This window comes from Astatotilapia calliptera, chromosome 7 (assembly GCF_964374335.1).
Source record: "Astatotilapia calliptera chromosome 7, fAstCal68.1, whole genome shotgun sequence".
Lineage (NCBI taxonomy): Eukaryota > Metazoa > Chordata > Actinopteri > Cichliformes > Cichlidae > Astatotilapia > Astatotilapia calliptera.
Genome location: NC_137428.1, coordinates 3,690,394 through 3,717,677, shown reverse-complemented (window position 1 = coordinate 3,717,677; position 27,284 = coordinate 3,690,394). Strand labels below are relative to the sequence as shown.

The window sequence follows — 27,284 nt, the reverse complement described above, 5'->3', positions numbered from 1 at the left end:
CTTCATGATTAGTCATTTTGGTGGATAAGAAGGACACATAAACCTTATTGTAGTTTAAACCAAATCTTTAAAATCATCAGGCTCCACTGATATTGACCTTAAAGTGTATTTCATGCCAACTTATGAGTTTTTTTGCATGTTTTACTCTCTCTTTGTGTCCTTTGTGTCCATGTTCACTTCCTTCCAGAAGCAGACGCTCAGATCTGTAACAGCTGGGATGGACGAAGCTTCAAGACGACGCTGGCAACACGACCTGCATTTGGACTGACTCTCCTCCACCCCTGATTTTTGATTTTTTCACATATCTTTGACATTTTTATTATGTTGCTATGGTGGCCCTGAGAGGCCAAACGAACTGCAACTTAAGAAAACACCAGCAATAAGAAAAACGCTGCAAAAGCAAACAAAACAAAACGGAAACAGGAAAAACAAAATATAAATAGGGAAAAGGAAACAGAAATAGGAAAAAAGCCAAGGGAAGTTTCTGGGGAGACAATAACCTAACGCAGTGGTTCCCAAACTTTTTTTTGCTGGATTTTTAGGCTAATAGTTAGGCTAACACACTTATCTCTCATCTTTTCTTTTGTCACAAAACCAATAGATCCTCAACTTCTTTTAAGTGTCTCCCAGTGCAATCTTAGCATATTTTGGTTCCTGCAACGGGTTATTGTCTCCCCAGAAACACTTCCCTTGTGCTTTTGGAAATCTGTTTTTTCCTATTTCCGTTGTGTCTTGTGTGCTTTTGCAGCGTTTTTTGCTAATTGATGGTTGTTTTCTTAAGTTGCAATCCGTTTGACCTCTCGGGGCCACCGTATGTTGCACTGCCGTCACCTATGTTTTCCATTCCAGTGATCCACATTCACATGTTGACACATTAGACAATATCTGAACATCATAGAAAAGTTTAATAAAACATACTGATGGTTCTGCAGCTAAATACCTCCTCACAGCAGATTATTTTATTTTGGCCTCTGGGCCAACACCTCTGCACCGCCAGAAAACACTGCATTAGTGGGCTACACAGGCAAGAGCAGACTCATGAGCCTGTTGGATTATTTCCTTAACGTTTGAGTCTGTTTCATCACCCTAACCTTGCTTCTCATGTCAGACTCATCACTGTTATTAAAGTCTGTGTGGGACCAGCTGGCGGCTCCTTATCGCACAGTTTATTTTCATCAGGCCTGTTTTCATTATGTGTAACCAGCTGTGTGACCACATAATGCTTCTGCGGTACAGGCTCAGTGAGCACGGCTTTATGACTTTCTGGGTAAATTTCACTGTTCAGTCCACTCAGGAAATCACTTATAAAGTTATATATAGGCCCAGACAATTTCCTGAAATGAGCATTAGCTCATTAGCTCCATGTAGTAGATACGAATAGGGAAATGTACTTTTTCTATGATCATGAGTGATAGTTGGTTTCATGTGCTTGTTTCAGTTTAGCTTGGGTTAACTGACAAATAAACTGACAAACAGTTTGAGTTCAGTTTATTTCATGGATTAGTTTGGCAGGTGTGGGTAACAATATCCTTCACGTGAACTAAAACTGTTGGGTTCATGTTTGCTAAGATATCTAGCTGAATGAAAAAGTTAAGTTTAACTTACAGTCCTGGTAAAAAGAAAGCATAGCATCATTCCACAGCGAGAAAGTGGAAAACATTCAAGACAGCTGCCAGACTTCTCAGGAGGAAATATTCCAGCAAATTTACCCCAAAGTCAGATCAACTGAAAAAAAAAGACTGAACAAGTGAGTGTGACTACGAAGGGTTCCTAGGAGGCTACTTCTTCCCTCTAAAAACAACATGGCAGCATATGTTAAGTTTGCTTTGTTTCTTCATAATATACAGCAGCACATTTGGAGAAAACCAAACACAGCACATCAGCACAAACACCTTACATCAACTGTCAGCACAGTGGTGGAGGGACGATGATTTGGGAAGCTTGCAGTCACTGAGTCGACCATGAAATCCTCTGTACACCAAACTGCTCTAAAGTCACACATGCGGCCGTGTGTCCCGCAGCTAAAGCTTTGCCCAAACTGGGTCATGTAACTGGACGATGATCCCACACACAGCAGCAAATCGCCAACAGATTGGCTGAAGAAGCAAAAAAAAATCAAGGTGCTGCAGTGGCCCAAAGTCTAGACCTCATCTCAACTGAAACGCTGTGGTTGGTTTAAGAGAGCTGTGCATGAATGAATGCTGAAAACATGAATGAACAACAGCAGCGCTGTAAAGACAAGTTCCTCCACAATGACGTGAGACACGAGTCGCCCAGAAAACCATTGCTGCAACATTTTGCTCCTAAATTAGGTCCTAAAAGCAACTTAGTAGGGTACATACACTGCTTCTGCAGTTTGGCTTCAATTTTTATCAGTAAATAATGACACGGTGTAATATGTCATATGTTGGTGTTCATCTTAGGTTGTGTTTAAGTAATTTTAAGACCTGATAAGGACCAGATTGATACATGAAACCTAAGAAGTGACAGACACACCTACAGCTACAGAAACTGTACTTTTGATGCTAATAAGAATTTTTGAAAGACTCAACTGGTAATAGAAAAAAATAGATGACCCTACTGAAAAGACATGCTACTGAACATTTGATGGCCCGTTTTTACAATTTGATACACCACTGCCAATTAAGACAGACCAGTTACACATAAAATATTCAATATATAACACATTACTGTTGTTCCCACTACAGTGTTGCTGGTTTCTGTTGTGGCTTTCATTTTATGAAATAATGTTTATTATTGGTTTAATGGCAAGCACAGACACCAAACAGTTGCTGAACCTTTTAAAAGGAACAACCGTCAGTGTAAATACGCTCTAAATATTTGTCAGTTTAAAAGGTGACACTTGAACACATTCATGTGTACAGTAGTAGCTCTTTATACTGAAACCTTATTTCAGACTTTAAAAACAAAGTGACACTAAATGTTTTAATAAGAAATCCAGTGAGTTTGGACGCAGACTCATTTTGGAAATCCTTGATTTGACGTCGCCGTAGCTTCTCCTGTCAGTGCTTTTGTGTTTGTTCAGTGCTGAATGTAACCTATTTAACTGTGAGTGTAATAAAGGTATTTTTCATAAACGAGGTGCATTTGGACCTGGTGTGATTCTTTTTTTATGAGTTTATGAATTTTATCTGTAGTAATTCAACATATCAAATCATTTGATATGTTGGAATGCTCTCCTTTGTTTTTAAGTTTACTGTATGGAAATTAGGTCTCCCCTTCAGAGGGCAGGTGAGTGGTCAGGTTTGGGTAGAGATCAGTATTACCATTTAGCCAGCTAAAATCAGAAACAGTTCAACACAGCTGGACAAAACCAGTTGCTCTCTGAATCTGATGCTGCTAATAAACAACCAGAGTACTTGAGGTCAAGTTTAAAAATGAGCTTCATGAAAAATCTTCAGAAAAACGAGGGTAACTGCATAAGTAGAGGCAGAAACATTAAGCGCCACCTACAGGAACTCTTAACAAAAGACAATCATTTTGAACTGCATCACATTAAAATAAAAACAACAAAAATCAAAGGTAAGCACCTCCCACATTTTATCCATAGGGAATAATCCAAACCTTTGGCAGAGTTGGATGAAAGGATATACCATATACCGTATATCATTGGACGAGTCACTGCAGCAATTTAAAAAATGAATCCTTCATCCATGTTAGACACAAAGACAGGTCTGAAAGGTAAAACCATCATGGAAGTGGAATTTAAACCTGCATTCTTCTTCGTGTCCTGCAGGGGGAGACTGGTGGTTGTGAAAGGAGCTATGCTCGCTAGCTAGCAACTTGTCAGATTGGTGTTTCAAAACAAAAGAAGCAAAAGCTAGAGGTGGGCGGATTGATCCAAATGTCGATAGCATTAATGCCAATGCTGGTATTGGTATCGGGCTGAAACTAGTGCAAAAGGATCAATGAAACTGGGTCTGACAGGTTGCTAGCAGTGTTGCCAACTTAGCGACTTTGTTGCTATATTTAGCGAGTTTTCAGACCCCTTAGCTAAAAAAAGACGTGAAAGCGCGTATCGCTTTTACTCTCAACAAGCAGCGGGTGCTGTAACGCAGTCAGTTCTTTTACTCTTTTACTCTTATGCTGTTTTGTGGATCACAATTTTTAAAACTACTTATAAACACACACACACAAAGTAACTCCACCAGAGCGCCTATTTCGGGTCACTTTTACCGGTCCAAGCCCGGGTAAAGGAGCAGGTTTGGAATTGTGACATTAAAAAAACCAATAATTGCTAAAAGAAATTTAATTTGTAGTTCTAAATAAACTCTAAATGCATTTAGGACGTTTTTTACTCACTTTATGTCTCTTCCACGATGTTATTTCTCTCTCCAACAACATAGGTTACAATTAGATTAGCATGACCAATTATGCAAATTAGGTGATGACGTCGTTTAGCGACTTCTAGCGACTTTTAGGACAACCAATAGCGATTTTCCTTACTGAGGAGTTGGCAACACTGGTTGCTAGCTAGCGAGCATATCCTGGACGATCGTAGCTCGTACTGAACTTAGAGGACAGTTTGAAAACACACAGAAAGTTGAAAGCTATGATTTGTTGTATTAACTTAAGATTATGGAGAGTAAAAGTCTCACAGTGATTTTGTGATCATTAAAATGTGTTTAGAATTTGCAAACTGATGATGAATCATCATTTCATACATGTAAATCATGACGCACTTCAAATTCAAATTCAAATTTTATTTGTCACGTACACAGTCATACACAGTACGATATGTAGTGAAATGCTTGGACAACTGCTCGTGACCTAAAGAGAACAAAAAAGGAAAAGGCTATGAATAAGATAGGAAATAAATATGAAAAATTAAAAAGGGTAAATTTAACTAGGAAGGAATAAAATATAAATTAAGGTTAAAAATGAAATAACTGTACAACACAAATTAGAATGAAGGGTAAATTTAACTGGGAAGAATAAGATAAAGATAAATATATAAATTAAAGTTGAAAATAAAATAACTGTACAACAAAATACACAATACACTTCATCCTCTAACATGATTTTCCTTTATAGGCTAAAAGAATTGATATCGGCATCGATATCGCCCTGTATGTGATTGGCATCTGATCGATACCAAAACCTGCAGCATTGAACAGCACTTGCAAAAGCCTGCTTTACATCCATCTTTTATGTTGCATGTGGGTAAACACTGTATTCAAACTTGTGAATTTACCCATGCCTCACCCAGTATCTGTTATTCCTAACCTGCCAGTAACAATAGCAACTAAAGCTTCTGCATTTAATCTCTGCCTGTGAACTAAAATGCTAGCTGGCAGTGGGGATTGTTCCAGTCTCTTCCAGTCAAATGGTATCAGAAGAAATCGTAGTCAGAGGTGCACAGTAGGGGATGTCTGACATTACAATGAGCCTAATCATGCAAAACAATCCCAGTGATTAAATGAATCACGTGTTGTTGACTGAAGGAAAGCTGCACTCTCTTGGCTGGTTTTAATGATTTATTAGAATCAGGACAACCTTTGAGACTGGGTCTGTTTAAAGTGCATGGTGGGTAGGTGTATGAGGGAGGAGTGTGTAGTGATACCACAGCTGGTTGGAGGAGTTTGGAATACTGAATGAACTGGTTGCAACAGAGGGGAGAGCTCTCACACAGGTAAGGCTTCTCCTATTATAGACTACAGCAATGAGGCCTGAGGTGTTTCTGTTTCACACTGATGCACTTCAGTGTTTTAAAGTGTCACCAGTGCATGTATGTGCTGCTCTTGTCTCCACTTAGAAGTGGTATGTGTCCTCTGGTCATCTTATAATGATATGTAAGCTTCATATGTGAACTCTTTAGGCTTATAATATTCTTTATTCCTATTTTGAAGCATATTTATCCTTAATTCCTCAAGAAAGTTTCCAATAATTGTTTGTGTTGAGACCTCTTGATATGGACTCAGTGTCTTAACACACAGAAGGTGTCACATGAAACTCATAGTCATTTTTGTTTACATTAAAGTGATCGCTGAGGAAAATAAACATGAGATACATGGTCACATGACTGACAGGTAATATCATGACATCATAATCCTTGTCTTCTGAGTAGTTTATTAAACTTGGAGCACGGAGCTGTAATTTGCAGGTGTCAGACCAGAGTCTATAGCAAAATCTGTCCTTATGATCATTTGCTAAAATGGGACATATTGAGAAAGTGTAGGTGTGACACTCAAACGTTGGACTGCTACATTAAACACTCTGATGTCGAAGAGCTGAAGTGTAAATTCATTCTGAATCGCTGTAAATAAAGATGAGAATGTCACAGCTTCTCAAAAGTGAAGCTAAAGCATCTTCAGCTCCCTTTGGTGTCTGGCTGCAGTATAGAAAACGCTGCTTTGTGCTCCAGCCACACTATAAAAATAAGATGGGAGGATTGCTGGGTGATTGATTTCTTTTTTAAAAAGAATTTTGGTAATCACTGCACACGCAGAGGCTGACCGAGGTAACTGCTTCTGATCGCAAGCCGATTGTGCGCATTGCCTGGTGGGAGCCAACCTGTCTCTGAACAGAAATCTCTCTCGGACAGATCACTAAGTGCAGACTCACTGCTAACAATCCTGCTCTTTCACTCTGTGACCAGTTGCAAACTATTGCATAAGTGGTGGGCAGCGATCATGAAAGCACCTCTGGCTATTTTTTTAGAAGTTTTGAAGAGACAAAAAGGTTTTTATCCTTGTACTTTTATTAATCTAAAAAAACAAGACACAAACAGTTATGTTAGACAGAGGAGGATTCCTGATAGTTTCTTTTTTTAGTTAGCAGACATAATATCATTGACCATATTAATAAAGCTTAAGGTTATTGTTGCATTGCTCTTTTTTCTGTCCTATTTGGTGTCAAGAGGACTGTGATTGCTGTACATGGAGGTGTTAGATGTAGATGAGCATCAGATGACCACCATAGACTGGTATTAAGAGGGAAATCATTGTTTCTATATCTTCACTGGTCACAATTTGCTACTGGGTACTGGCTTGGATCCCCTTTTGCCTTCAGAACGGCCTCACAGATTGAACATTCTTCCATACGATGGTGTCATGACGTCGATTACTGTAACTAAAGGTCCCACATTTAAATCTGACCTGTCCCCTGCCATCCAGCAGATCATGGCGGAGTCCAGCCCTCTGACCACTCACGTGCTGAACGCTACCGACGGCGTCCCGGCAGCCAGGATGGCCCTCAGCCTGCACCGACTGGACTCCAAGCTGATGATCTGGGCCATGCTGAGTGTCGGGTAGGCTTTCATACATTCTTACACGTAGCTTAATCTCCGCTTAACGTGTTTATTATTCAAAGCCTGAAGCTGGATAAAATCAGAAACTGAAAAGGCCAGAAATGGGGGGGTGGGGGATTTCTTTTGACAACTAAAGAAATCAGGGAAGAGCTTTTCTTCCAGGTGAGCTGACGAAAACCTGCACATAGAACTAATTAATAATTTATTAATTATTAATTTTTAGGACAACAAACCAAGATGGCCGCTGCCCAGGACTCATGAACCAAGAAACTTTTACTCCTGGCATGTACAAGCTCCGCTTTGAGACGGGTTCATACTGGGAAGGCCTTGGTCAGCCCTCTTTCTACCCCTATGTGGAGGTGGGTCATGAGGTGTCACTATCCTATATCTGAAAGAAATAAACTGGTCTGATTTAGGTATATAGTAACGCACACATGTGAATAGATCCTTATAAGTGTCACGGGTAGGACAAGATGTAAAGACAACACATTTATTTGGGAACAGAAACAGTTTGGTAGCAGTTAGTTTGTTCACCACAAGGGGTCGCCAAATCTCCTAAAACACACAAATGTCATTATCAACAAATGAGCAACAGGAAAATTTAAATTTTAAAAACATTCTTACTTACTTATACTTACTTCAACAAAGTGTTTATAATAATGTCACAGCATTATTCACATCTTCATGTCCAATAAACACTGTGACATCAAAGACAGTGGGGTCTACAACAACCAATGTTTTTGTTGAAATCACTTTTGTATCAAACATTAAAAGGCATTTTTCATCTTGCTGTAATCATTTGTGTGTGCGTTTGTGTGTTTCCAGGTTGTGTTCACCATCAGTGAGCCGGAGCAGAGGTTTCACATCCCTCTACTGATGAGTCGCTTCTCCTACAGCACTTACAGAGGAAGCTGAAAGCTGCAGAGAGATGGATTTCTGCTGTTTTATAGATTCATGACTTAGGTTTCTCTTCTTTTATATTTTACTCAGGTGTTATTGTGTGCTACATTTGTTATTTGTTGAGTTTCACTTCATGAGTGTATTTACACCAATCAAAAACAACATTAAAACCTCCATTACAGTCTGCATTATAGGTCATTTGCCACTCTGTACAAATACCTGATGATTCTCTGCGGGTGTCCCTTCTTCTTATTGTGTGACATGAATGAATTTAATTTTTCTTTATCTTTAATATCTCTATGAATTATGTTTAAAGCAATAGTACACACACACTTGCTCTATTTATTATTATTCTTTAAGTGTTCCTTTAGTATAGTGAAAAGTCCATTTCTATTAGGCAATAATTTGAAATTATTTTAAAAGAAGGCAAACAAAACATTTGCTGGCTTTAGTTTTTTCTTTGTATTTGCTGATTTTCTTAAAATCAGTGGCTAAAGAGCAATATTTGTCCCTTTTTCTAATATTTAATATACCAAACAGTAACTTATTAACAGTTTGAATAACAAGATCAATTAATAGTTAGTTGCACCTGAAACTTAACACTTTTTTCAAATCAACAGAAGCACAGCTTTTTGCTTAAAGTGACCAAATATTTTATTTAGATTGATTTAAAATTAAAATATATATAATTTACTGAATGTTAAATTGAACAGAATTTTTATGTAACACAGTCTCGATCAAAAGTCTAAGACAACTTGAAAAATGGCAAATAAATCTTATTTTGCATGGCTGGCTCTTAACAAGGTTCCAAGTAGAGCTTCAACATGCAATAAGAAGAAATGGGAGAGAGACCAAACATTTTTTGAGCCTGCAATTTATTGAAAACAATGCTTAAACTGAAACAGGCTGTTTTACAGCTGATCAAGAGTTTAGGACCACACCACCAAAAAAACCCTGTAAACGGGTTCCAAACATGAACTCAGTAATAAGTAGCTCCACTGTTATTGTTGATCACTTCAATAATTCATTGCGGGATGCTTGTTGCAAGCATTTCCATGAGGTGATTGGGAACATTTTTCCAAGTGGTGATGACGGCCACACGAAGGGCATCTACTGTCTGGAACTGTTGTCCATTTTTGTGAACTTCCCTTGCCATCCTTCCCCAAAGGTTCTCAATTGGATTTAGATCAGGGGAACAAGCAGGATGGTCCAAAACAGTGATGTTATTCTCCTGGAAGTGTCCCTTGTTCTGCAGGCATTGTGTACTGGCGCATTGTCCTGTTGAAAAACTCAATCGTTACCACACAGACGAGGGCCCTCAGTCATGAGGGATGGTCTCTGCAACATCTGGACATACCCAGCGGCCGTTTGACGCCCCTGCATCTCCTGAAGCTCCATTGTTCCACTGAAAGTAAAAGCACCCCAGACCACTATGGTGCCCCCTCCACCGCTGCGCGTAGAAAACATCTGCCATCAGGACCATCAAGGTTAAATTTTTTCTTATCAGTGAATAAAACTTTCTTCCACCTTTCAGTGTCCCATGCAAGAGAGCACCAAACGTGGCGTTCAAGGAGACGACACCTTTGAAGACATTTTTGTTTTTGAAGCCCTTCAGTCTCAGATGCCGTCTGGTGGTTATGGGGATGCAGTCAGCATCAGTAACGGCCTTAATTTGGATCGAGGATCTTCCACTGTCTTCATGGACAGCCAATTGGATCCTCCGGCTCAGTGCTGGTGAAATTTTGGGTCTTCCACTTGATTTTTTTTGTTCCATAACCCTCAGGATCATTTAAGAAATTGCAAATGACTGTCTTACTGCGTCCCACCTCAGCAGCTATAGCGCGCTGCAAAAGACCCCGCTTATGCAGTTCAACAAGCCGACCACATTCAAAAAGGGAACTTTTCTTTCTCCTTTGCCATCAGTCATGACTCATGACAGTGTGACTACCTGACACAAAATGACAATGAATCCACATTTTGGCTTTTTAAAGGCATGTGGTCCTAAACCTTTGATCGGGACTGTATTAAATAATGTCATGAGGAAAGAAGCGAAGTCATTGCATGTTTTGGTAACAGCACTCGAGCCAGGCTTTCTCTCTAAGCCAATAAGTGACATGCTGTGCTATGAGGACCTGTATGATGCCTGATTGTAATAAATTTATATTTAACACAAATAAATGTGATTTTGTTGAATAAATTCAAAATAGTAATATTGCTGTAGTACATTTGAAAATGAGGAATATGACTGTTTCATTATTGCTAAATATATTTCCTTCAGTAACAATTTCTGACAGGCATTTTATGGGAAGCCTCAAGGGCCTTTACATCATCCTCCGGTTGACATCTCACGCTGTTACTTAATAACACTTGCAGGCGTTACATGAAGGATCCCAGGGACAGAAGTAAGACCAACTAAATAAAAAAAGTTGTGTTTTGTGGCCTGAAAATCTGGGTACGCGGCACAGCGGGGATGTCTCGGCTACTGAGGCTTCTCTCGGCGGCCGCTCTGCCTTTCTGCCGTGCTGGAGGAGCCCGGGCCAGGCTGTCAGCTGTGACCGTAGGACAGCTCTTCAGAGCCGGATACAGAAACTCCACCGGCCCGGTAAGTGACGGAAGGTGTCTGCGAAAGAGTTTTTAAAATTATCTTTTTTTTACAGAAATATAAAAATCCACCAGAAACTTAGTCAACGCAAGTTTCCTTTCTGTGTGTTTTAGAAATTTAATTAACTAAATAAACTCGAGGCACGAGTAGCTACTAGCGAGGACGACTGCCTGCCAAGTTTAGTTGAAACAATTGTTTAAAGTCTTTTTTTTTCTTTTTTTGCTTAAAAGCAAATTAGTTCAAGCGTTCATCGTGAAGTCATATTTATTTTATACTTGTACCTTTTTTGTTAGTCCCTGAGAAAATCCATTTCAGCAGCTAAACATCATATGAGCTCAATGTCTTCTAATTGGCCAACTTCAGCTCAATTGCCTTACTATGCAGGAGAGCGTAAAGAATAGAAAAGAAAAACTTCATGAGTTTAACATTTTATTCGCTCACGGGCACTTCATTCGGTACATCTTGCTCCCACTGGGTTAGACCTCCCGGGTGAGCTTAAGAAATTAGCATGAGATGGTTTGAGTTTCGTGACGTGGTGCATTTTCCTGCTTGGAAACAGCCGTGAGAAGATGAGTACACGGTGGTCATAAAGCGATAATATGGTCAGCAGCAATACTCAGGTAAAGTTGTTAAGTTGTAGTCAGTTGGTACCCAAAGTAGGGCTGCTCGATTATGGCAAAAATGATAATCACGATTATTTTCACTGAAATTGAGATCACGATTATTTGACGATATTTATTTAACCCTTTAAGACCTACCATAGAACCAAGTCCACCAGAGCTTATATTATTTTTTTTGTACATGCTGTAGTGCCATTTGTGGGAGCATTTCAAGTTGCTATACATCAATACAACTGTTATAGCCCATATTTTAATAATATGTATGCATTAAGTCCATAGTAATTACATAAATTGCAAAAAAGTGCAATAAACTACAAAAAAATTTGAAAATCGCTTTTGTTTTGTTTACATATATTTCTACTTGGAGAAATTTAAGAGGCTTATCCCTCAAAACTTTAAATACAATAAAGTTGCAAAAAAATAGTTTCCCACCACAGGAAATTTATTTTGAGTGTCTTCATAGTTTTATTTTGGAGATACACCAATTTTTATATACTGCAGGAAAAACAAAAAACAATCCTATGATGCAAATTTGCAAAGAAAACAGCAGGTGCATCATTTCACTGTGGGAAGTGTTACGAACAGCTGATAGGAACGGCAAAGCGTGTTTCTGGAATATTATGTTTTTGTTCCTGCAAGCGCTTTTTATGCAATTTTTGCAAAGCTATATGTGGAACGAAACCGTGACCGAGGACAAGCTGATGGCATCAGATGTAAGTACAACTCCTCCGGTTTCATATGCAAAACAAATTATTGCGCTAGCTTACACGGTTCAGGTTCTACAGGGATTTAAAAATAGTTACGCAAAACGGAGCATGCTGCTCTGACCGGCTTTAAAGGGTTAACAATGACTTTAAAAAAATAATATAAAATAGTGTGCAACACCACTGAAGTTTGTTTTTTTAAACTCTCTTTTCAACCAACGGCAGTCACTCTCCAAATAACTTCTGCTTAGCTTTCCGAGCTTCCCTCAGGTCCTCTTAATCAGCGGTCTCCAACCTTTTTTGCGCCACGGACCGGTTTATGCCCGACAATATTTTCACGGACCGGCCTTTAAGGTGTCGCGGATAAATTAGGGAGGGGCTAATAATCGGCTCAGTCATTTTTAATGATCGTTGAAAGCCCAGATCGTAATCGTGATTAAAATTCGATTAATTGAGCAGCCCTAACCCAAAGTCTGCCAACAACATATTCTCCACTCTGTTACTCCACCAGCAGCCTGAGTCATTGATACAAGTGAGGATAGATCCAAGCTTTCATGTTGTTTGAATTAGATTCTGGCCCTACACTCTGAATGTCACAGCAGAAACCGTGGGTCATCGGGCCAGCCAACATTTTTGTAGTCTTCTGTTATCCAGTTTTGGTGAGCCTGTGTGAATTAAATGGTCTGATTCTTATATACTTATTTCTACTCTCCTGGAGTACTCAAAGCAACTATATATACAACATGTCTCATTCACACAAGCACTTCTAAACTCAAGTGCAAACTAATAAACATTCACACACATTCACACTCTGATGAACGAATCTGAGGGCAACTTGGAGTTAGTATCTTTCCCAAGGGTATTTGGCAAGCAGACTGAAGCCAAGGATCGAACCACCAACCTTCCAATCAGAAGATGATCTGCTCTACCACTTAAGCCACCCCGTAAATCCCGAATTACAGCCCTATTGTTAGACGACAGGAGTGGCACCTGGTGGTCTTCTGTTGCTGCCGCTTCAACATGTTGTGCGTTCAGAGATGCCCTTCTGCATACTGAATGTTGGTTGTAAAAAGTGGTTATTTGAGTTACTGTTACATTTTCTCCCCAAGAACCAGGAATGTATTAGTTAGCTATAATATATATAATACAAATATATAGTATATGAGTCAAGGACTGAATGAATGTGACCTCCACTGATTAGAGGTTTATAGTTGCTAAAAGCCATTCTTCAGCAGGTTGTTGCTTGTAGATGGTGTCCAGTGTACCAGCGGTGACTGTGTGGTCTTTTTCAGAACATAACTCTGACTCCAGCTAACTTCCTGTCCTGTCGCAGATTCCAGTTAGCTCAGCGACGACTCTACGCCACAGAGCCCAAAGGTGGGATCTGCTTTTCTGTTTTTCTCAAACATCAATAACTATTTAAAAAAACTCACAAAGTTTGTTTCATTTGATATTATTGTGAATAGTTATTCACATTTTTTTTTTTTTTTTTTATTACCAAGAATGTGAAAAACAAAACTAAATGGCTAAATACACCTGTGGTATAACGCATTTTAAATTAGACATTTCAAATGCTGATGTTCAATATGAGGAATCCGCTTCTCGAGACTCACGCAAACCTGTGTCAGCCCTGTGACAGGTTGATGACCTGTACAGGTGTACCCTGCCTCTTGCCTTATGACAGCTGGAATCAACTCCAGCACCCCCTGCTGGTCATTTTCCTTTGCAAGGCCAAAATGTGTTTGGTGGCCATCAGAATTTATTTTTTTTTTTTTAATATGAAAAAACCCTAAAAATTTACCCGAGTAGCTTCCTCAACTTGAGCCAGTGAGCAGGATCCGGGATGGGGCTGTAACTTCAGATCAAATGCATGTCAAACTGAAATAAGTAATCCAGTTTACAAAAGAATATCCTGATATTTCATGGATAAAAACTGAGAAACTAGAAAAGGAACTGTAGCTAAAATGACATTTCTGAATTTCAGATGGAAAAAAAGGACCAACCGGAGGAGGAGGAGGGAAGAGAGGAGGAGGAGGAAAGGACTGGTGGAGGCGAATGCAGAAGGTATGTGGTAAACATTGAAAGAACCATTCAGTTTTTATTTTACAAAATAAGTGTAACAGAATTATGAATACAGCCTCAGTTTTCAATATATTTATTTTACGTAACGGGCGAGCAGCCCAACGCTGTTCTTACTCATCTCTTATTTCTTGCAGCTGACCAATTTTTCCTCAAATCAGCGTCATCCTTTCCTCTTTCATTAGCGTGTCCTCGCATTAACAAATAATAACCTGCAGGTAACTTTCCTCCTGTGCCTGTGTTGGTCTGCAGGGCGACTTCCCCTGGGATGAGAAGGATTTCCGTTACGTGGCGATCACGGTGGCCGGACTGAGCTCGGCTCTGCTGTATTTCTACTTCAGAGACACCGGCAGAGAGATCAGCTGGAAGGACTTTGTCCACCGCTACCTGGGCAGAGGCAAGGTGAGGATGTTTGCTCCCAGACTGCAGGGATATTTAGTCCTGATTGTAGTGGTTGCTGACAGATGACATGGTACCAGTCAAAGTCACAGAGTGGCTCTAACCAGCCACCAACATGAAGGAAGCTGTTTTTACTCCCGTCCCTTTAACCAAGTGTTCACACAGTGCCCACAGATTGCAAAAATAGCAAAACACACAGAATGCTGTAATTACATTTCAGTAAACATTGGACCGTTCAATCCAAAGCAGAGTTTAAGTTAAGAGTCAAGTTGAATTTGGTGAACCCCTATTATCAGAGTGCATCTTTGTAAGGTGTCTCGGCGCTCAAACTCAAACATTGCCTCCAATCCTCTGTCTGTGTGATGAAATGAAAAGGTGGCTTAATATCAGAAATATTATAATTCTGATCATTTATCAGTACTGACAGTTGTGAGACTTGGAGGTGTAAGCATCACAGCAGATGCCTTTGTGACAAAGTAACTGAGAATAAAACACAGAAAAACAAGAAGGAGATTTTCCTGGCCTGGCTTTTTATAGCAGATGACCTTAAAAATATTCTGCAATTTTTGCATAATTTTAGTGTTGAACAGCAGAAATTAGGCTTTTTTGTCCGAGGTCATTTGAGTAAAAAAAAAAAGCAAGAAAGACTGCGGCCGACAGCGCTGTAAACAACGGTAGACTGGTGGGTAATAAGTGTGCATGAATTGTGTTGTTTTTTTGTTTTTTTCCTTCTCTTTATCGTGGTGGGAGCAAAACAGCAAAGTAAGAGTGAATTAATGATGACATTTATCAAATGTGAAGTGTAGTTTTGATCTTCTTTTGCTGCTGGTTCAGTGAATTTTGGTTGGAGAGAGACAAAACCTGCAGCTCAGAATCGAGCGCAAAGAAGACGTAAACACAAAGCGCGGACCCGACGCATCAGAATCAGTGAGCTGTCGGCTTTCAGCCACGACGGCATGTCCGTCTACGTGCCGTCGGGTGAGAAAGCCGAGAAAAAGAAAGCTGATTCTGATGCGTCGGGTCTGCTGTGTTTACGTCTTTGTGTGGAATCTGTTACCTGCTTTCATTTACTGTTTGGTAGTTGTTGAAATACTTTTGTGAGCTTTAACCTGAGTTTCTGGCAAAATACATTTATATTTAAAAGTCGATTCAGGATTTAATGAATCGATATCGCTTTATTCAAGCTACTCACCTCCCTCCATCTGCCTGTACTTTCAAACGTACACACGAAGGACCACAGTAATATCTGGACCATGGCCAATCAGACAGGTCCCGCCCCTGACTATCTCTGATTGGTTTAGACCACGATATGGGCATAATGTGTGTCTGTTGTTGACCACACTGAGACTTTCAGAGTTCTTTTTTTGGTTGCACCAGTGCGACCTAGGATTTTTATTTTTTATTTTATTTTTTTTTATTTTTTTTATTTTTTTAGTCACACCATTGAAAAATGTGGTCACATTTGTGACCAAATTGGTCGCACTCTGGAGCCCTGTACTGATGTTTCTGCAGGTTAACAGTTTCATGCTCTTTCCAGGTGGATCGACTGGAGGTCGTCAACAAGCAGTACGTCAGAGTCATTCTGGTGCCGGGAGCCGACACTGATGCGGTAAGGCAAAGCAAACCAATGCTCAAACTGATTTTGAAATAGATTTTTATCCAGCTGTCACAACCCCTAGTGGCTCTTCAAAGTATTGCTTGTGGTCAGTTAATTTGTTTAATTAGCCAAATTCAGTTAAATTTCTTTACATGTTTACATTAAAAAAACTAAAAGTTTCTTGTTTAAGGATTTTTTTTTTTTAAAGGCACAATCTGGGTGTTATGTACGTTTAGAGAAAGCCTGAAAGAGTTTGGGCAGCTAGTGAAGTTTAAAAAGTAAAACAAATGTAACCAGAGTAACCATTGACCACTAGTAGTCATGTGAAAACAACCATCAAATTCGCCCCATCATCCGACCGTCCAGTGTAGACCAAAGTGGAGATGTTTGGCACATTTGGAGAAAACTGAACAGAGCATATTCGCACAAAAGCCTCATACTAACTGACAGCACAGTGGAAAGGCTGATGATTTGGGCTTAAAGTGGAATCTTCAGATGTATAAAAAGTGTCACAGTGAGGTGCTGCTACATACAGTACAAGTCAGTATTAATTACTCTGTCAGACATTCCCTGAGGTTTTTAACTCATTAAAAATGTCAAAGTTGCACAAAGACTATTTTTATTTTGCATAGATTAAAAACCCAAATGGCCTAGGAACAGGTAAGTCGCACAGTTCAGGCTACCTTTCTCTAGTTGAATGATGCATGATGTTTTTTGTCCCTCAGAGTTACGTCTGGTTCAACATCGGCAGCGTCGACACATTTGAGAGAAACCTCGAGACGGCAGTTCTGGAACTCGGAATGGAGTCAACGCACCGACCTGCTGTCGTCTACAGCTCTGAGAGTGATGGGTGGGTTTGGACACACAAACGCAGCATGCATTATGTCAGCCAGAGACTTTAATCAGGGGTAAAATCTTTATTAAAAAGGGCCTAACAACCTCAGTTTCTATAATAACATTTGTGAAAAAGTAGCTTTCCTAATGCTGCTTTTTCTTCCTTCAGCTCTTTCCTGTTGAGCATGATCCCGACCGTGCTGCTGATTGGCTTCCTGCTCTTCACGCTGCGGCGGGGACCAATGGGAGGAGGCGCTGGAGGTGGTAGGAATCCATTTAGCATGAGCGAGTCAACAGCCAAGATGATGAAGGACAACATCGAAGTGAAGTTCAAGGATGTGGCTGGTTGTGAGGAGGCCAAGCTGGAGATAATGGAGTTTGTGAACTTCCTGAAGAACCCGCAGCAGTACCAGGACCTCGGAGCTAAGATCCCCAAGGTAAAAATCCGAGCTTTGCAGACACGGACTTTTCATCTGGTGGAATTTTTGTGGTACTGCTGCCTTTTGCATCACGAGTTTTACAGCATGTTTTGGAAAATATTTTGTTTGACATCCTCCCTGTGAAACTCCCACTATCGCCATATTTTCCTTGTTTATATCTGGTAGTATATAAACATGCATGAATTAGGTCTAGACAACTTAATATTTCCATGGCAGCCTTTATTTGATGGTTACAATAAAGTCGTTTTAACCTCTCGATACATCAAGTGTATTCAATAGATCTCCCACCCCTAGTTTCTGCGATACCAATAACTTTGACTGCATTTGATCATCTGTTTTATTTATGACTTTGCTTACAATCTTGTTTGTCTGCATTGCTTTGCTCAGATATGTGTAGAAATGCTTATGAAGAGTTTATTTCACATTGATGAGTCCCTGCTGCACATTTTATTAATAAAGCTTTTACTGTAGTCCATTTTTCAGAGTTTTGTTCCATTCTGAAGATAAAGTACTTTTATTTGAGCACATTATTAGTGTAAAAACACTGAGCTGTTTTCCCTGCTGTGTGTTGGAAATTCTGGACTCTTAACAGTTTTAATCCTGTTGTAGGATCCGAAAAGAAAAATCCAAAAACGAAACCTGAAATGAAATCAGTCATTATTCGTAAAGATACAGGCTAAAGACGAGGCATTTATAAATTAGTGCCGTTTTTTTTGAGGGGCAGTTTGTCTTGGATGTGAACTTCTCTCAATCACTCTTAACTGATGCCGTTTTTATCTCAGGGAGCCGTGCTGTCCGGACCTCCTGGTACGGGAAAGACTCTTCTGGCCAAAGCTACAGCTGGAGAGGCCAACGTCCCCTTCATCACCGTCAACGGCTCAGAGTTCCTCGAGATGTTTGTGGGCGTCGGTCCGGCCCGAGTAAGTGAATGAACCCGGAGCTGATCCTGGAGCATCTGAGATGACTCTGTTCAGACACTCAATGTTTGACTGTTCTCTCTCCTCATGAAGGTGAGGGACATGTTTGCCATGGCGAGGAAGAATGCCCCCTGCATCCTCTTCATTGATGAGATCGACGCAGTGGGGAGGAAGAGAGGAGGGGGGAACTTTGGGGGTCAGAGTGAGCAGGAGAACACCCTGAACCAGCTGCTGGTGGAGATGGATGGTAGGCAAGCTGCATTTTTGAAGTGGAACATACTATCCCCCCCAGCCCCCCATTAGATTTAAGTGTCTTCATCTTTTTCTACAGGTTTTAACACCGCCACGAATGTGGTGGTCCTGGCTGGAACTAACAGACCGGACATCCTGGATCCTGCTCTGCTGAGGCCAGGACGCTTCGACAGACAGATCTACATAGGTAAGCAGAGTCTTTACTGCCTTACTGCAGTCTCCACATCTTAAAGTATTGGAAAGTGCCCAAATCATTCTCCAACTAACCACAGTGCTGCCAGTTGGTGTGAGGTGTTGATTTGCTCTTGGCATTCTCCGAACATGCCATTTAGAAACCTGATTAAGTGTAAACATGGCAGCGAAATGTACCTACGAGGGATATCTGGGTTTTCCAATGTGATCAGCCTGCTGGAGGACGCATGCGGTGCCCTGTAAAATCATGCTCATGTTGAAGCTCCGCAGAATAAGTTTTAGTTGGAATGCAGAGGAAGAATTCTCTCCTGTCTTCTGTCAGGTCCGCCGGACATCAAAGGCAGGGCGTCCATCTTTAAAGTCCACCTGCGACCAATCAAACTGGATCCCAATCTGGACAAAGACGGTCTTTCAAGGAAGATGGCAGCTTCCACACCGGGATTCACTGGTTTGTAACAGTTGGATCGAATAACAACAATGTAACGGCACTATCGCAAAAATGTTCTTTTATTTTGAATCATTATATTTGATGACTGTTTTTTCCCGTTTGAATGAATCAGGAGCTGACATCGCTAGTGTCTGCAACGAAGCAGCTCTGATCGCAGCCAGGCACCTGAACCCATCCGTCAACAGCAAACACTTTGAACAAGCCATCGACCGGGTCATTGGAGGTGAGTGTGACATCACCTAGTACGTGACGGCTGTGTACGGTTGTTTCTTGTAATGGTCTTTGTGTGGTAAACGGGACAGTTTGTATCTGACGTCCTTACAGTCTGACTCCCGGGTTGTTTGCTTTCAGGTCTGGAGAAGAAGACTCAAGTCCTGCAGCCCACAGAAAAGAAGACCGTCGCCTATCACGAGGCCGGTCACGCCATCGTCGGGTGGTTCCTGCAGCACGCTGACCCTCTGCTCAAGGTAGGAGCTCTGTGCGTGCTTGGGCTGTGTCGTTTCTGTTATGACTCCAGCTGCTCTGTAAATCTCCTCCAGTTACAGGTGTAGATGGAAGCTGTGGGTTAACCACACATGGTTTGTATCCAGGTGTCGATCATCCCGCGGGGGAAGGGTCTGGGTTACGCTCAGTACCTGCCTAGGGAACAGTACCTGTACACCAAAGAGCAGCTGTTCGACAGGATGTGCATGATGCTGGGAGGGCGTGTGGCTGAGCAGGTTTTCTTCGGACGGATCACCACCGGAGCTCAGGACGACCTGAAGAAGGTCACGCAGTCTGCCTACGCTCAGGTACGCACATGTGACTAAAAACACACTCCCTGTTTGATTCCCACCAGCAGAAGAGTGCTGTTTGTGCCGTAACGCATCGCTCTGCACCCTGATTTGCAGGTGGTGCAGTTTGGGATGAGCGAGAAGGTGGGACAGGTGTCGTTTGACCTCCCCCGACAGGGCGAGGTAGTCATGGAGAAGCCGTACAGTGAGGCGACAGCAGAGATCATTGACGAGGAGGTCAGAGAGCTGATAAATCGAGCGTACGAGCGCACCCTGCAGCTCATCCAGGACAAGAAGGACCTGGTGGAGCTGGTGAGACTGTCTAATATGCAAAAACACAACCTCAGATAAACGCAGAGTATTCTTTCCATGATTCATAGTTCAAGTAAGGATGAACTGAAGCCCAGATGTGGCGCTTCAGTTCATCCTCTGTCTGAAACAAACCAGTTAAGCTCCACCTCTGCTGTGATCCTCAGGTGGGGAAGCGCCTGCTAGAAAGGGAGGTGTTGAACAAGGCTGACATGCTGGAGCTGCTGGGCCCTCGGCCGTTTGAGGAGAAGTCAACGTATGAGGAGTTTGTGGAGGGGACCGGGAGCTTCGAGGAGGACACGAGCCTGCCGCAGGGCCTCCGAGACTGGAACCAGGAGAGAGGAGGGGAGGCGGAAGACAAAAATTCAACTCAGGACAAACGGCAGGCCATCTAGAGTCCAAAAAACACCCAACACGTACCAGCTGCAAAATAAAAAAAAAAAAAAAGGTCTGACAGAGTCTGGGAGGTCTGGGGGAGGTACTGGGTTTAGGAGGAGCACGTGGCCATTCACCCCGATTTGTTCTACCTTCAAGAAACTTTCTCTAGTTTAACACGTTTAAGATAAGGTGAAATTAACATGTTCATGAACTTAAACATAAAAATACAAGATTTCACCAGGTGATTTTACAGATTTCAATAAAATTGTGCTTTTTATTCAGTCAACTTTAACTTTACTTGTCCGTCCTGCAGAGGATCCATACCGCACAATCTGAGACAGCTGCACTGCTCGTTAGTGCTCTGTCTTTAAAATGTAAATAGTTGGTGACCTGTATAACTAATATGAAGAAAAATGAAGGTTGGTGGTTATAATTTCCTACTACTTGTTAAAAATTGTATTTTAATATATAACTGTATTGATATTCTGCTCTGGCATCACGTCCACGCGGATTTGATTTTAATTAGATGCTAAAATAAAGTAAGGAAGTGGGCAAACGGGCAATGTTGGGAGCACCTCAGATACCTCCTCCTCAGATCCACCAGTCTCTGGTCAGCCTCTGCTTGTAGAATTTGTCCAGAGGTTCCTTCTTTCCAACATCTGGGCAGGAATTTGCTCCAGAATGCCTTTAAGACTCAAACAGGAGTCTAGAATGTACACGATGCGCATTTAAACAGTGCATACAGACTGACTCTTCCTTTATTTATTCTTCTAAAGGGGAGACCCCTTCCTGACCGATGCCTTGCTGATAATGAGGATTATTTTCTGTGTCCAGACTAAAAACACTGGATCGTTTTTAAACTTTTCTTTTTGTGGACAGCAGTTACTCTTCATACTGACACGAAGAGTCGTCGGACCGAAACACCTCAGCAGCATCCGTCACTTCGGATTTCTTTTTGTACAAACGTTTTGATCATATTGATTTTTGTGTGATGTTAACAGAAAATAAAAAATGGAACATTTCGTGTAAGTTATGCTGATTTAAAGTAAAAATCCCCCTAAAATACTGAAACACAGACCGTCAGTGATGGCTGCAGGCGTCGCATTTCAGCCCCAACGCGAGCCGTTCCCCTCAGAGTTAAAGGCTCGTCTTATTTTATGTTTTAAATTTTCATCGGAAGCATCCCTGAAGGGACTGAAACTAATTAAGCTTATCTCGCTAACGAATACTTTGAAGCCTGTTAGCATCCAAATGAGACGAGCGCCTCCTGGAAGTCTCCCAGCACAGGAGATAGATACTTCATGTCCTGATTTGTGTAAACTGATTTTTCATTTTTAAGATGGATTTTCAGGTTATTAATAAGCTTTATATTGGAAGATGGAGCCCCTACAATGTTAGAGGGGGAACTCGTACAACTCCAGCGAGGAAGAACCCGCTGGTGTCGGGCATACGGAAAGGCAGCCTTATATATAAACACATGGGGAGTAGATAAGAACTACTGAGCCTATTGCAATAATAACCAATAATAATGTTGTAGAGTAGTAACAAGAATCATAACTTGGATTTATAGAGCACCCTTCAAAGTACCCGAGGTTTCTTTAGACACAGAAAAAAGGCTTCAGTGAGCATGTGACATTTCAGCTGCTTTTTGAGATGGAGGATCACAGATCTCAGAGGGGCGCATGTTTCAGAGTGAAAGCCCTGCTCCCAAAGGACCGCTGTCTGGAGTGCTTGATGGAGAGTGAGCATTTGTACTGAGGAAGGTAGAGTCCAGCGTGGGGAGAAGAATGTCTGATGAGTCCTGGGGAGCAAAAGCACGAAGGGATTGGCATGTGAGGAGGATTTTATAGGACATACGGGCTTTCACTGGGAGCCAGTGGAGGTGCGTAGCTAAGGGATGATTCAGGGTCACCTGATCCAGCCCTAACTACTCTGTCACAGACGAGCCTGATCTTAAAAGTGGGACAGCTGAAGGCTCTGCCTCCCATCCTACTTTTAAAAACTCGAAGAGTGTAGTGTAATGTAAGCCTGCAGCGTGAGAGCGACGCGCTCTGTCCTGATAATGAGGCGCTCTGAGGTCTTTAAGATGTGAGTCTGATCAGTCAGGACTTTGTATTTGAGGAGAAGGATGTGAAATTCAGAATTTAACAGGGAACCAATGAAGAGAAGCTAGCATGAGCGTAACATGATCTCTTGCAGCGCTGTTGTGCATTTACACCTGCTTCACATAGCAGCTGATCAGCGGTGCAGAGGTAAGAGCCCATGAGCTCTGTAAGAAAATAAGGTCTGCATTTCACCAGTGTTGTTTTAATCAGCAAATCAGTGTCACACCAGTTTTGGGAAGAAGATCAAGGTTGGAATTTCCAGTTAATGACAGAAAATATACAATGACGGTGACTCTGAGAATACAATTTTATTTATAGAGCCAAATCACAACAACAGTCGCCTCAAGGCGCTTTAGTTTTCTTTGTAAATGTGAAAAAACCACAAACATGCTGCTGTGTAAAGTGAAAAATGTTTTTTTTTTATTGTGTTGACATTCCGAACAGTCCCAGTACATCTTTATCTATAAAAACTAATCCCTGAATGCTGTAGCTTCATTTCCACCTAAAGCCGCGACACCGCTTCTGTCTCAGCCAACAAAATCAGCGAGACGTCACTTTCTCTCCATCTTCATCTTTAACAGGCTGGCGCCGCGCTCCTCAGTGAGTCACAGCGTTTCCTTGCATATGGCGTGCGGCATCTTCTGTTAACCTTTGACCCTTAAAGCTGCTGAGAAAGTCTTTGAGTGTTTAAAGTTCTGCTTTTTTTTTTTTTTTTTTTTTTGTCCGAATTTGAGAGTTTTGGTAAATCGAGGCTGTAAAACTCTACGTTTACACATCAGTTCTGTATCAAAAAGCTACAAAGGTGCTACATTCTTGTTCGGGTGTAATGGCAACGCGTCTCCACGCACAGGCTGCACTGTCCTCCAGCTGCAGAGCCACTGCAAAGCTGATCCAGAGTCCGTTTAGTCTATTACAGGTTTTAAAGAAAACCTTGTGTAGCCCTTTATTTGTGCTGCAAAGTGAGGCCGATCAGCAGCTGAGACAGTTTCTCCGTCCAAGTTTGTCTCTTATTCAAGTTTAAAAAAAAAAAAAAAAAAAGTCCTTTGGCTACCTGCTGGATGTTTAAGTCTCCGCCTCACTGTCATGTTCATCTTGATTAGTGGGTTCATTTTGGTTTAGAACTCAGCGACCAATGAGATGAGCAGAGAGGCAGAGAAGAGAGAGAGCGACAGGGAGATGGCTGCCGCCCCGCCGCAGTCCTTAGCGTTCTCCTGTAGGACGAAACAAATGTGATGCTCAGTCCTTTCATAGCAGTTTCTCTGAGTACATCAGCGTTCACCTGTTTCACCACACAATCTTTAGTTAGCTTTACAGAATGAACAGCAGATGACTTGATGTATGAACGGTCAGTGAAGTTGATTTTTCTGTCCATACTCTGGACTCATTTTAGCATACATCATATGCTAACCTGTGCATACTTAAAGCGAGTAGACCTACAGTATCACAGTTTTTCTCTTTTTCTCTCTTTTTTTGCTTTTCTTAGATGCACTCAAACTTTCTATTTACATGGGGCAGCCAATCAAACGACAGCTGGGTTAAAGGGAGGAGGAGCTAAAAACAGCTTACTAGAAAATAAGGCAACATATTTTTGGTTTGGCTTCTTTAGTTCTGAACCAACTGATGCAGAGTCTGAGATATTTAACCCACAGTCTGAGTGTTCCTTTGGAGATCATCCTGACATCCTGATAAATGATGCACCACAGTCCAGTGTAAGCAGTAGATTATTACAAGCTATGACCCATCATGCAAACCTCTTCTAGGGGAGTCCAAGAATAAATATAAGGAGCTGGATTTGTGCCCAATACATCTGCTTTAAACAGCCATCAAGTGTGACGGGACTGATGTTAGAGATTATACACAAGCTGCAACAACGACTGTTAAATGATTAGTGGAACGTTTAAAGTGAAGAATTTGAATCCCTTAAAAAAATCACTCTTAACAAAAGAGGTGATGTTCTGCTTTTCAGCTGACTCAAGGATTTGTTGGATGTGCTGCAGGTCTCAGGTGCATCAGTACCCGATTGACCCTGAGACCTGCTTCCCCTTTATTTCACACACAGACACACACAGCTTATGTGTTGTTGCTAGTTTTCTGTGTGAGATTCTTTATTTGCCTTTAAAATCACCACGTTTGTGTTTGTTAAATAGTCTTGCAGTTCTTTTGCGTTCACAGTCAGCAGTGGGGCTCAGCACTGACCTTTGGGTGGTAGGCGTGGCATGACTGAGGGCGCCGCCGCACCTTCTGGGATCTCATCCTGTTGCACTTCACTGTGGCGTTATGTTCACAGATATTAAGGAAAACTGGAAGCTCGCTGTGAAATAAATATATAATGGGGACGAAATTTTGTAGAAACAAAGCATGACGTAAATCTGAAGTTTCAAAGCCTCAGCTAAGAGCAAACAGATGTTGTGAGACTGCTCAGATAATCTATTAATGTTCTCATCATTGGCTGTGGAGTGCCAGTGAACTGCATCACTGATCTGAGGGAAAATAAGGAGATTACAGCACAAATGTGATTTTCCAGGCTGAATGCAGTCTTGCCCTCCCTGCAGTATTTGTGGCTGTAAGCATCCAGCAGGGGGCAGCATTTTGCTGCTGAGAATGTGAAGGATATATTTGATCTCTTTGGGCTCCAGCAGAATGGCTCCATACTGACGGGAGCAGTCACAGTAGGCCTGAGTCACGACCAGAACCAGGTTACTGTCAGGAATCTGCTGCACCACAAACATCCTGAAATGCAAAGAAGGCCGCAGTCAGTCACTGCCAATCATTCAATTATGCTTAAGTTGAAACTTCCTCGATTTAAGACCAGATTAACAAACTATGAATGAAGCTTGTTTTGATTTTTAAAGTGTGTGTGTGTGTGTGTGTGTGTGTCATACTTCTGGCAGCGTCCACACTTGTTGAGGCTGTTGGCCTCTCTGACAGACGGGTCGTACATGAAGCCTGGGTAAGCTGTGTCGCAGGGTTGCAGCGCGTCCAACTTCTTCTGCTTATGAGCTGTGGACACCACACACACACGTACACACGTTACACAGCATCGCTACACCTGAGATGGCTAGTCCCACTTTTTGATGAGCACAAGATGCCCACAGATGTGCTGTACTCACATGTGTGATAGCCAGCTTTGGCTGAACAGATGAAGATGGATCACAGTGACGACACAGACGGCACACGGAGGTGATGAAGGTGAGGATGGTGATGGAGAGATGATGATGAAGATGAGTAATTTATTAATGAGACCAAATGAAAACAAAACTTTTCTAATCCTTTTCTTTCATAATTTTGTTCTGTAAAGTTTCAGCCTCTGGAGACACGACACTGACACCTGTGCTCACTAATGTGATAACGATGGAAAGGATCACCAAAGACACTGAGTTCATCCTGAGAGGAGCACGAAAACCTCTTGAATTGCTCTACATATTTTTCCAGACAGCTACAGCATGCTGCCACCTACAAATATTCCTCCACTAATATGAGGTGCAATGATAAAGTTAGGCACATAACTCTGTATAAATAACAGAAAATGTATCCAGCCACCTCCTGTAGCTCTTTGGGGTAAATGCTGAGGTGCTGCTGAGCCAGCTGAGAGACATAGTTCCTCCACTTAGCTGGACACGCTTCATCAGCCACGAGGCATCCAGGAAAATCCTGGTCAGATGCTGAACCACCTGAATGGACTCAGGTTAATTGGGAGGAGACAGAGCTCTTTACCCCATCTCTAAGGTGGAGCCCAGACACCCATCACATGGATTACTCTTTTTGTCAGGTCATGGTCCTACATGAGAGGATGATTTGCCGTTATGGTGGCGGGGTGGGTAAAGGATTTTTTCTGCTCAAGTAACCCCATGAGCTATGCTGTCTGAGGCAGTTTGGCACCAGTAAGGTCCAAACTATCGATTGAGCAGGAGGTCAGGATGCGATTCCCTATGAAGAGAAAAACAAGGGGCCTGTTCTAACCAAGCAGACTGTATCCGGCCTAACCCAAATGGCCCTGCCTTCCTTTGGCTCCCATGGTCTGCTGTTACTTTCAGGATCAGGCAGCAGTCAGAGGTGGAGCTCATGGTGCTGTGATCCCCAGTTACCAGTACTGGTTGTAGGGATACATTGAGAGTGGTTGTTGTTCCCCTTCACAGGGTTGTGCCGTGTTAGATCCACTGTAATCAGACTGATCTCTACTGTAATGTCCTGAGCAAGCATCGACCTGTGGGACTGAAAATGAAACCAATTTGCTAAAACGTGCAGCTCCACTAATGACCTCTTGAGGCTGCCTCGAAAAAAGAGGCAATCCCAAACCAGCGCTCCTCATAAGATTTAACTTCCCGAGATACAAAGACTTCCCAGATTTGATGGTGATTAAGTGCACTGTCAGAGAACTTGACCAGTCAGGTCAGTCTGAGCTTACCATCCACAAAATAATCAGAGTGCCAGAGACCACAGAGGTTAAAGTCCAGCAGGAACCTGA

The 27,284-nt window shown here is 41.8% G+C and overlaps 4 protein-coding genes and 1 long non-coding RNA gene across 12 annotated transcripts in view; 4 read left to right on the top strand and 1 right to left on the bottom strand.

The window, feature by feature from the left end:
- The window catches only part of LOC145429658 (RNA-binding protein Raly-like), a 104,706-nt gene extending 101,605 nt beyond the window's left edge, over nt 1-3,101 (top strand). Inside the window, exon 10 of one of the 2 annotated variants that reach the window (XM_080303390.1) lies at nt 191-3,101. The gene's annotated coding sequence lies outside the window, so the exon portion shown is untranslated. Of the gene's footprint in view, nt 1-187 lie in introns of both variants that reach the window. The other variant, XM_080303389.1, reaches the window with a different exon arrangement.
- A 1,991-nt stretch (nt 3,102-5,092) lies between these two features.
- On the top strand, nt 5,093-8,356 carry LOC113025117 (5-hydroxyisourate hydrolase-like). 3 transcript variants are annotated; one of them, XM_080303391.1, is made up of 4 exons: nt 5,093-5,180; nt 7,140-7,270; nt 7,494-7,629; nt 8,096-8,356. In XM_080303391.1, exons 1-4 carry the CDS (start codon nt 5,172-5,174, stop codon nt 8,183-8,185), a joined length of 366 nt encoding a protein of 121 aa, XP_080159517.1. In that variant the 5' UTR covers nt 5,093-5,171; the 3' UTR covers nt 8,186-8,356. The 3 variants fall into 3 exon arrangements, with proteins under 3 accessions (XP_080159517.1, XP_026028342.1, XP_026028341.1); XM_026172557.2 differs by lacking the exon at nt 5,093-5,180 and adding an exon at nt 5,485-5,653; XM_026172556.2 differs by lacking the exon at nt 5,093-5,180 and adding an exon at nt 5,497-5,653 and having other exon boundaries at nt 7,137-7,270.
- A 2,147-nt stretch (nt 8,357-10,503) lies between these two features.
- On the top strand, nt 10,504-21,736 carry afg3l1 (AFG3-like AAA ATPase 1). Its single transcript, XM_026172543.2, has 16 exons — nt 10,504-10,772; nt 13,389-13,473; nt 14,081-14,160; nt 14,428-14,577; nt 16,112-16,183; nt 16,897-17,021; nt 17,175-17,442; nt 18,228-18,365; nt 18,456-18,609; nt 18,694-18,801; nt 19,129-19,254; nt 19,367-19,477; nt 19,606-19,721; nt 19,845-20,045; nt 20,145-20,339; nt 20,504-21,736. Exons 1-16 carry the CDS (start codon nt 10,641-10,643, stop codon nt 20,729-20,731), a joined length of 2,289 nt encoding a protein of 762 aa, XP_026028328.1. The 5' UTR covers nt 10,504-10,640; the 3' UTR covers nt 20,732-21,736.
- Nucleotides 21,737-23,112: 1,376 nt separating this feature from the next.
- LOC113025111 (voltage-dependent calcium channel subunit alpha-2/delta-4-like) overlaps nt 23,113-27,284 on the bottom strand; it is an 87,198-nt gene continuing 83,026 nt past the window's right edge. For 3 of the 5 annotated variants that reach the window (XM_080303383.1, XM_080303384.1, XM_080303387.1), the window contains 6 exons: nt 27,225-27,280; nt 25,930-25,950; nt 25,702-25,819; nt 25,429-25,549; nt 25,016-25,093; nt 23,113-24,030 (listed from right to left, as the gene is read on the bottom strand). In XM_080303383.1, the coding sequence (XP_080159509.1) occupies nt 23,935-24,030; nt 25,016-25,093; nt 25,429-25,549; nt 25,702-25,819; nt 25,930-25,950; nt 27,225-27,280 (490 nt within the window). In that variant the 3' untranslated portion in view covers nt 23,113-23,934. The remainder of the gene's footprint in view (nt 24,031-25,015; nt 25,094-25,428; nt 25,550-25,701; nt 25,820-25,929; nt 25,951-27,224; nt 27,281-27,284) is intronic. The other 2 variants (XM_080303385.1, XM_080303386.1) reach the window with 1 other exon arrangement.
- LOC145429659 (uncharacterized) lies at nt 24,962-25,519 on the top strand. The gene is made up of 2 exons (XR_013909924.1): nt 24,962-25,093; nt 25,429-25,519. It is a non-coding gene; the product is annotated as an uncharacterized LOC145429659 (long non-coding RNA).